Source organism: Bolinopsis microptera, chromosome 5, assembly GCF_026151205.1.
Source record: "Bolinopsis microptera isolate Bmic1 chromosome 5, MBARI_Bmic_1.0, whole genome shotgun sequence".
Lineage (NCBI taxonomy): Eukaryota > Metazoa > Ctenophora > Tentaculata > Lobata > Bolinopsidae > Bolinopsis > Bolinopsis microptera.
In genome coordinates, this window is record NC_087076.1 from 23,430,098 (window position 1) to 23,440,250 (window position 10,153).

At 36.9% G+C, this 10,153-nt stretch overlaps 1 protein-coding gene across 1 annotated transcript; it reads left to right on the forward strand.

Annotated features, from left to right (window-relative positions):
• The first annotated feature begins 287 nt into the window (after nucleotides 1-287).
• On the forward strand, nucleotides 288-9,871 carry LOC134815567 (uncharacterized). The gene is made up of 14 exons (XM_063824107.1): nucleotides 288-383; nucleotides 735-978; nucleotides 1,482-1,566; nucleotides 1,861-2,123; nucleotides 2,292-2,459; nucleotides 2,759-2,893; nucleotides 3,155-3,258; nucleotides 3,417-3,588; nucleotides 3,730-4,119; nucleotides 4,385-4,506; nucleotides 4,694-4,814; nucleotides 7,511-7,690; nucleotides 9,450-9,568; nucleotides 9,854-9,871. The coding sequence occupies exons 1-14, from the start codon at nucleotides 288-290 to the stop codon at nucleotides 9,869-9,871; spliced, it is 2,217 nt and encodes a 738-aa protein (XP_063680177.1).
• Nucleotides 9,872-10,153: the final 282 nt, after the last annotated feature.

The window sequence follows — 10,153 nt, forward strand, 5'->3', positions numbered from 1 at the left end:
ATTTTAAAAACAGTGGTTATTTACCTTTCGGCATTAGTGAAAAGACTAAGTTCACATTCTAAATTTACATCCATGAAATAATCTTGAGAAATAGCAAAGGGACGCTCTTATCGTACATTATTTTTATAAGGATCTGCTCATTTTGATTTTTACGCGTGCATGATTCAATGTATAAACATTGAACATTGTGCAATTGTCGATGATTTATTCAAAGTAATCTTTTCTATTCGTACTCTCTCATGTGACGAGATAATTACCAGGTGCAATTCCAATGTAAAGATCAAACGATGACAGTGGAAGGAACTACAGATAACATATTTGAGGCTGAATGTGGAACAAATGGAGGGGAGATAGTTTTAAAGAAATGCTACCCTTCGTGTTCGGTAAGTGTTTTAGTAGTGACAGTGTTGATTGTAACACAATTTTACTATATAGGTTTATCTTTGGTACAGAGGAGAACCGCTGTTACCATTGTTACCATGGTTACGTTGCAAGTGACTTTTAAAATAGCCATCTCATTAACATTAATTCTATTTCAAATCTGGTAAAAGATTTCGAGTCTGTCAAGTCTGATCTGCACTAAATCAAGTTTTACCGACAAACTTTGAACCGATATGGTTACATGCACTATGCAGTTCTTAAATGTATCTGCGTGATAGATGTTAGGTGAAAATAATATCTTGGAGATGGATTTAAGACAAAACATTTTGCATAGTAATTCTCCATCTTTTCAGGTAACTGAGATTCCCAACCCTAACGCCAACACCATCGTTAGTGCCGTAGGAAGTCAGACCGGAACCAAAGTTGCATGGGGTGAAGAGGTGGAAATTAATTGTTCTAGTGACGACTATGTCATGGCTTTCGATGTAACCAAAAGAGCAATTGGGTCTTATGCTGAGTGTAAGACAGATCCTAACGATAATACAAAAGTAGAATTGAAGGAGGCAGGAACACATGCTGGCGAAGATTGGTGTGCTGGTAAGTGTACGAATTTAAAACAAGTGGGACACAGAGACTAATGATGTCAAGTTCCGGTCCAAACTTTTTCAAAGCATGTCTCATTACGGATAACTGAATTTAGATATTTATGCTTCCAAAGGGAAAATTAAACGAAAGTTAAACTAAATTGAACAGAATTTTTCTCGCCAAAAAAATACTCCCCGCCATCTTAAAAGCAATGCAATCATAACAATACAAAATAATCTGAAACACGCAACACATGTTTCATTTCCAAAACCTAACTGTGTACAGTCACGACGTGTTTATTTTTCTCTGCTTTTTTCCTGATCATTTCTTCAACTTGAAAATTACGTTCTGCACTGTCTCCGATTTCTTCGTTCCCGCTCTCCGACTAGCCAAGATCCGGGGACCAAGATACCATTTTTATGGATAGTTTTACCATGGGCCATTATCAAGTCTAAAGTTTTTTTGTAAACGGCCTAGTATCATCTCTACGTCAGTAACAAATTAAATTACTTCAGCTGTCCCAAAGTTGGGTGCACCAACAGCGTCAACCGGATCGTACACCTTTACAGCTTCTGTGGTATTGCCTTCAGACAGAGATACGTAAGTCTATAGGATACCTTTTTTAGATACCATCAGTTTCAACAAAATAAAATCTGTGCTTGACAACAGACTTAAAGCTACGACTGGGGACCCGAAGTATTTTGTTGTGAGACAGCGCCCAATCGGGTACGAATCACGGAATCAGCTGTTTCAAAACACCGTGTATCATTGTATGCAAAACAACACATCCGTATTCATGGGTCATGTTTATTGCTTCATTTTGTAATCTTCAAAAGGTTTGGAAAAAATTTCTTCGCTTCCCTCAACCGAATTTTAACTTTATAACCAATTCAGATTTGATGATTGGAAGATATACGAAGTGCAAGTCGCGGACAGTACTGGTGATATAATTTGCACCATTACTACTATCAACGCAGACTCCGATACTTACGATTGCCCGTACACTCTATCTACTTCTGATGCTGATTGGAAAGCCAAATTAAAAGATGGTTTCTCACTGCATGTCTATCATATCATATATCCAAGCAAAGATGTAGTTTATATGACTAAAAAAGACGTTACTGGATTTTATGTTGGACCTCCACCCTTGGACGCAGGTATTTGCTATATAATATGTACTCACCTATTTTTCTATTTCGATAAAACTCACGATGTGTTGTATGACTAGTTGACAGCCGCTATTATTAACAGTGTTGCCGTCTAATGCTATTATTTACTGTACATGTATTTGATTCGTAACTTCCTAATTTTTGTCATTTCTTCAGGTGACGTCACGATTAGTGTTGTCGGCGCTAAAACTGTAACTATGATTTTCAAAGACACTTTGCCTGCTGATATTGGAGAAATCACTGCAATCGGCTCATACGAACCAGTGTATGCAATGAAGATAAGTGAGAAGGATGGTGAAGAGAAACAAGCTTACGATGCTAAGAGTAAGTTAATTTGTGTAACTGTGAATCATAATCTCCATGTTTGAGAAATAAACGTTACTAAACAGCTATACATCTGAGCTGTTGTTGATATTTGTCATCATTAAAATTATGATTTAAGGAACTTATCTCCAGAGTTAACTAAAATAACCTAAAAAATAACCTAATATTCGTTTCTAGAACTGGCTTCCAGTTTATATAGAAGAATTGCGCGATTGTAACGTGGACTGTTCCCAACAGTTTGCACCATACAATTACAAAGATAACTCCATCGTACCCAACTTAATAAAACATTGTTTTAGATATAGCCGATCTTGTAAGCCAGACCGAATACGATTGGAGCAGTGTCCTAGAGCCTCTCAAGAGCTATGTTGTTGTGATATCTTCCAGCACTGACAAAGGACCCGGCGGAGATATGACCAAAGAATTCAACACTGGTAATTTTATGTTTTTCAAAGTTTTAAATAAGAGTACAATATTTTGAGGTTAATAAAAAATGTGTACTTATTCGCACTGTATAGTGTATGTTATATTTTTTAATTCTACATTTTAAAGATACTTATTTAAAAGTGTTAAACAGAGTAATAGTCTCATAAGCTTGCGTACATGTCATTATGTATGCAAAATATTTATCCGATATGTCGAAACACGTTTGGAGTTAATGTAAATTTTTGGTTAAACTGAGGAATTGTTTTTAGGTCACGCTTCTGCGACCATCACGGACGTTGAAGTTTCCTCAACCGCCCGCGATGTGACAATCAAGTTAGCCGATACCAGTCCAGGAGGCAACACCAAAGTCAAGGTAAGTCTTGATTCGTATTCATTATGAAGACCCCCTCTGCTCCCTTAACCAATAACCAACTTTGTTGAACTGTCACCACAATCTTGTCTGCATCAAACTCAAGCCTGGCTATTCAGTATTCACGTATAAAAAGATCAGGACAATCATAACAATTTCAGTATACTCTGAGTAGCAAGGCCGAAGTTATCGAAGAGAAGGATTTTGGTGCTGCTAAGGAAGTTACCATATCATACGATGATCTTACTCCACTCACAGAGTACACTTTCACTGTCACGGTCCTGACAAATGATGATACACCCTCCGAGACAGCCACACACTCTTTCACTCAAGGTAAGGATAAATGGTGTTAGTAGCAAAATTCTTGTTGTATCTTGTATTATGCCACTACTAGGAATAAAGTTTTGCCATTGGCACCAAAATCACCATAAAATAAGTCTTTTGATACGAAATTAAACGAACAATTTCTCTCAGGACCAACACTCCCAACACCAATAGATTCCTCAAAAATAGTGTTGACTGACAATACTGCTACAGTGGAATTCATGCCAGAAGAAGGTTTCACTTACCGCTTAAAGGTATCCAAAAAGGTTGCCGAAGTATGGACAGTTGTGATGGAGTATGTTTACCCTGAGCCGGTTGTACCAGCTAATACCAGCAGCGAAAGTGAGGATGATACCAGCAGCGAAAGTGGGGCTGATAACCTACCTTCACGAAGAAAGCGTAATGTTACACCAGTTAGTCATAAATTTACAGGTCTAGAATCAAATGTTGCCTACAAAATTTCAATGACCTCCGAGGGAAATGTTGGTGAAACGGAAACAGTACTGACAAGTGATCCTGTTGAAGTTGAAGTTACAACTTGTAAGTTTTTTTGATTGTTGATCATCACTTTAATATTTCCATATTATAGAGATTTTACTCACACTACAGTACTTAGCCACCTTCTCTGCCACCGCATAACTTTTTGATTTTTAGTTCTCCTTGGCAACGTTTTAATTCTTCCCTACCTTGTTAAATAACTGCTTACACCCTTCTGTTTGAAACCGAAACTCCAACTCATTATGTCCATTTTATTATTATTTCCTTCCATTTTATTATTTTGTAACCTTTAAACCTCCCTCTCCAGATGCCTGTAGTAAATCTACTTTGACGGACGCGGGAGTAACCGTGAGTTTGGAAGATAGCGAACAAGTCGTCTCAGACTTTTTGTCTCCAGATAGTAACGTGCCTTTCACGCTCACCTGTCCGGTAAGACTTGATTCACCTCTTCAGAATACTTGATATCCCGAAATTTATATTAAATTTTATCCTTCCACAGCCTTTCTCTTCGATACTTCAGTACAGACAATTTGATAGACAATATATCACAAACTCCGGTGTTCGTGTACATATTTAGTCTTAGGTTGTTTGACAATAAAAAGTTCCCACGCTCCAGGGTGACCTTGTTGTTAACATAATTGACAGTGTAACTGAACTGCTAGGAAACGCTACCACAACCTCTGTCTTGTGCCTTGCCGCAGGATGGGGCGATTACATTGAATGTGTGGAGGTTCCAGGTATGTTTCATCCCTCATCTCATACCTTTAACACATTTCTTTCAACTTCAACCACCATCATTGGGCTTGATTCATTTTTGGCCTTAGTGGGTCTCTTAATTTTCCGATATGGACCTGTGTTTATAGGGTCTGCAACCTTCATCCATTGGATGTTGTTGTTTAACAGTGAGTGACAACTACGTCTTACAAATTTCCTCTGATGGTTTTTCATTATGTACCTTTAACCCAATTCAACTAGATCAATTGGTTTCTTGGTAGTTAATTCATATTGTGGAGTTTTACATTTTTGGGATTGGATCGGTCTTGATAAGGTCTGCACCTTGCAACCATTGGATGTTGTTGATTAAAAGTTCGAATCCGATATCGATAGTAACAACCAGATCATATACAAATTTCTTTTGAAGGTTAAATAAATTAATCATTGAGAATTATGCTATTGTGGGCACGGCCCTGAGACATTGCGTTTTAAATAAAAATACATTTTCTTTCAGATAACTGTGATCTAGCTAACAGTTACACATGTGGTAAGCAAAAAAAACTTTTCCTTTTGTATCGAACTTGTTTTCTGATTTTGTAACTGCGCACCGCAAACATTTTCTCTTTTGCTACGAACTTAGGGACCTGTGTTGAACGCAATGCTGAAAATTCTAGCCTTGATTGACATTGCCAACCGGCCTTTCAGATCTTTGCTCTTTAAAACGAAGCAAACATGACAATGTGCGTGGTGCGAAGCAACAATGTCCTCCAAAGTTGTGTCCCAAAACATTGTGAAAGATTACGACTACCCAAATGTGTTCTCATCATTGAAATTTCAAGTGTAAAACTGCATCATCTTTGGAGTTTGTGCAAAACTTTTGAGTGTTCGTTGGATCACTGATAATACAACTGTTGAGCACACACTGCTGACAGTTTGATCACCTTCCAATCGTAACATTAATTTCTGGTTCAAAAATTACATTTCATCTAATTTTTAATTGTCTTGTTATTTATTATTTAATCTAGTATTAACAGCAGGCTGCCCATCACAAGACGAAGTGAACGCAGTGTACGGTGATTATACCTGGCCGAGCACTAACCCAAATACTTACGCAGTACAACCCTGCGTCCACGACGTAAGTTAATCATGAGATCGAATTTATACTATTTGATTAATTCAATTAAGAGATGTTTTATTTGCTACTTCTCAATCTCATTAAGACAATTTGCAAGATTGAGTGGATTTGGAAAATTGTGTATTCAAGGGTAAAACAGGCCCAGAGAAGGATTCTAAAAGTAAAGGAGGGTCAGAGTTTGTGCACTTGCAGTGTTGAAGAAACCACTCCCTGATAATAGTAGCTTTTTGCTTGTATCACAAGCAACTAGATGTTCCTGTGAGTTGTATACAGAAATTGGTGCTGCTTCTTTACTGGAAGCTTCAAACATCTTCATTGTATCGTCAGTGGAATTAATGCTATCAGCAAGCTAGTTTGCCAGAGCTGTTTTAGTCGCTCATTGATGTGATTTGTGAGCTAGTTGATTTTTCGTTTTAGTTCTTTCCTGTATTTCACAGAATTTTCGCTGGGTTTCAGTAGCTTAGTATTACTTTTTTTTGTACCTGACAAATCCATAATTCATATCTAACAGGTACAATTGTTGCTTCCTGAAGTTTACAGTAAAACTGGTTAGTAGCAGCTATATTACATGCCATGCCATCTTTGATCGGACTTTGTGTCGAGTTGCTGACAAATAATAATGATTTCAGGAAATGTTCTATGCTCAGAAGTTCTGTCCAGGAAGCAGCCCAATCAAAGATTCAACTGTAATGAAGCAAGGCTTTGGTGACACAGACTTTTCCTCTTGCCCTTCTGCAGTTACATCTAAAATCGACGCAATATCTGAGGTAAGGTAGCAGAGGAACCATATATTAGATGTAAAGAGAACCATATACATATTATATTTTCTATCAAAAACAAATAAAATGTTGATTTCGAATATATTTTTCTTGAGACCCCTTAATTACAAGAAGCTTTAGTTCCTGAGGTAGCACCATAACAGAATAGCTATTTGCGAGAAATCAAAAATTGATTGGGACTTGAAACTTGGTATGCATAAATTCGAAACATATTGACACAATGTGATGAAGAGTTTTCAGTTTTCAGCAACTTCTCCTTCATCAAGGCTGAACGCTGCCGCTGAACGCCGCCGCCGAACGCCGAACGCCGCCGCCGATTGTCCAGCCACGCGCCGCCGCCGCCGTTTTCAAACGGCGCACACGGCGTGATCCTGTTTATACGCCGAATGCGCCGTTTCAGGCCAAAATTCAAGATTGTTAAAAATTGCTCTCCACATGGCATTATTCTAGAGGACAATTGAATTTGCGGAATCACGTGACCTTACACCGATTACGCCGCCGCCGCCGGCGGTGTACAGCACTGTCCTTCATAATATTTTGTATCATTTCTCAAAAAAGTCACATTTTCTATGGTGCACCCTGTACCATAGAAGAGCACTTTTTCTTTCTGCAATGCCGATACAATAAATCAAATTGTTGCAAATATATCAAATATTGCAGAATGATGTGACGAAAATAACAGCGGACTCTATATCAGATGACATCAGGACCATAACAGCTAATCAAGGAACGCAAATGAGTTCCCTTGACGTTAAGAAAACTGTCCAAATTATTGATGATCTCGTAAACTTATCGATAATTACAGACGACACCCTTAATAATGTGATTGCCACGATGGACAATGTACAAACTAAAACCGAGCTCGGAGAATTAAGGGAGAACGATACAATTAGTGACCAGTTCAGACAATCTGCTGTGAGTCTCACTCGTGCTCTTGTGAAGAAAAGTGAGAGTAAAGCAGATTTGAAATCTCTCAACTCTGTTGGTTAGTTTAAGTCTATCATATGCTTGATAAGGCCAGGGTCGATGTAACATTTCATTTACCTTCGTTTATTTTCATAACACGGTGATTTTATATGATGTCATTCGACCAGACATTGCGTGAACGGGCACAATTTTGACCGGTCACTAAAATTAACACTCGAAGGCATCCAAACCTGTAAAATCCAAAATTTCTAGGTTGAGTTCAAGTAGACAAATAATATTGACCAAGAAAAGCAATTAGTGGCAAAGCTGAACGTGTTAAATTTAGTTCGATGGTAGAAATTTGAAATGATCGAAATTAAAAAGTAGTTATATCCTGGACAATAAGTTCGTAGTGGAAGTGGAACACCTTCGCGAACATTTTTAACGGACTTTTATTTGGACGAACCGTGATGAGCAGGCTTTATTTCAACGGGAATTAAAATGAACACCTTGGCCCCTAGCGTCCAATTAATGTCCGTTCAAATGAAGTCCAGTGAGGTACATCTTTTAATCGTTTTTTTGCACGATTTATTGTTATAACGTTGTATAATGTATGCGGCCTTGTATACAGCCTTGTAGTTGAAGTACGGCTTTATCATACCTTATCATACCTTATCATACCTTATCATACCTTATCATACCTTATCATATCTTATCATACCTTATCATACCTTATCATACCTTATCATACCTTATCATACCTTATCATACCTTATCATATCTTATCATAACTTATCATACCTTATCATACCTTATCATACCTTATCATACCTTATCATACCTTATCATACCTTATCATACCTTATCATACCTTATCATACCTTATCATACCTTATCATACCTTATCATACCTTATCATACCTTATCATACCTTATCATACCTTGTCATACCTTATCATACCTTATCATACCTTATCATACCTTATCATACCTTATCATACCTTATCATACCTTATCATACCTTGTCATACCTTATCATACCTTATCATACCTTATCATACCTTATCATACCGTATCATACCTTATCAATTATCATACCTTATCATACCTTATCATACCTTATCATACCTTATCATACCTTATCATACCTTATCATACCTTATCATACCTTATCATACCTTATCATACCTTATCATACCTTATCATACCTTATCATACCTTATCATACCTTATCATAACTTATCATACCTTATCATACCTTATCATACCTTATCATACCTTATCATACCTTATCATACCTTATCATACCTTATCATACCTTATCATACCTTATCATACCTTATCATAACTTATCATACCTTATCATATCTTATCATACCTTGGCATACCTTGTCATACCTTGTCAAGAAAACAACAATTTCAAGAAAACAAAAATTTTATTTAGTATCAATTAATGCAGACAAAAATATATTTCATATATATAACTAGCACGAACTTTAGATCAGATACCTTTTCATACCTTTTCATACTTGTCATACCTTATCATACCTTACCATGCCTTATCATACCTTATTGCTTATGCTTATATTATCGGTAAAAAGTCTTCCTAGGCCCAGGTTTCTATTTCAAACGTGTAGGGACTACCGGTGGAGCATGAATTCTCATGCTCATGTGACCTTATGTTTTCACGAACGCTGAACAAGATAAAACTAATTATGGTTATCATACTTGATGCAATTGAATGGAATCAATTTTGTTATAAGCTGCGCGGCTTCTCGGGTGAGTCGTTACAGGGTAAGTTTATCAGCATTCAAAAAAGTAAAACTACTGTTTTCTAGGGTTTGCTGTTGCAGAGGTTTTGGAGGATGAGGTAACCAATGTTTTAGTGCTATCTGGTGAAACTAACGTAATAAAAGGTAGCACGAACAAATACAATGAATCTGAAACCTACTTCAAGGTAAGATAATTTTGACTTTATTTATTAATCAAATATTAAAATTTATTCCATATAGTTTTCCAGAGGATGCTCAAGTGACAAGCAAAAGTATTGCACTGTAGTTAACCGATTTAGAATTTGCAGTTAAATGGCCTTGTATTGTGATATGTTGGATATGCAGTTGGATAGGCCTTATGGTTTTTATACTTGTGGTTTTTATGGTTTTTATACTGGATACGCCAGTAGATATAATATAAGTAAAGTACTAGTCACTTAATTGAATCAGTAACGGTCCCCGTTGTGCAGGTGCTGTGGGTATGTTGAGTACGGTCAGTGCTAAATTTTGTACAGAACCCCAGGTTTATTGGGTAAATTGAGTACGTTCAGTTTTAAATTTTGTAGAGTTCCATAGGTTGTGCGAGTGCTGTGGGTACGTTAAGTACATTCAGTGCTAAATTTTTAAAGAATTGTGTGTTTTAAGAATTGTTCAGAGTTTGATTTGTGCGTTATCAAAGAAAATATATCCACTGTCTAGCTCGGAAACTGAGAGTTAAATTATACACGGTTCAAATTTACTTGTGAGACATTAAAACGATGAAATAACTT

Coding starts and splice junctions, on each gene's coding strand:
- LOC134815567 (XM_063824107.1), top strand. CDS start 288: ATGACAGTGGAAGGAACTACAGATAACATATTTGAGGCTGAATGTGGA. Junction 384..734: donor AATGCTACCCTTCGTGTTCG/GTAAGTGTTTTA, acceptor CCATCTTTTCAG/GTAACTGAGATTCCCAACCC. Junction 2,124..2,291: donor ACCTCCACCCTTGGACGCAG/GTATTTGCTATA, acceptor TCATTTCTTCAG/GTGACGTCACGATTAGTGTT.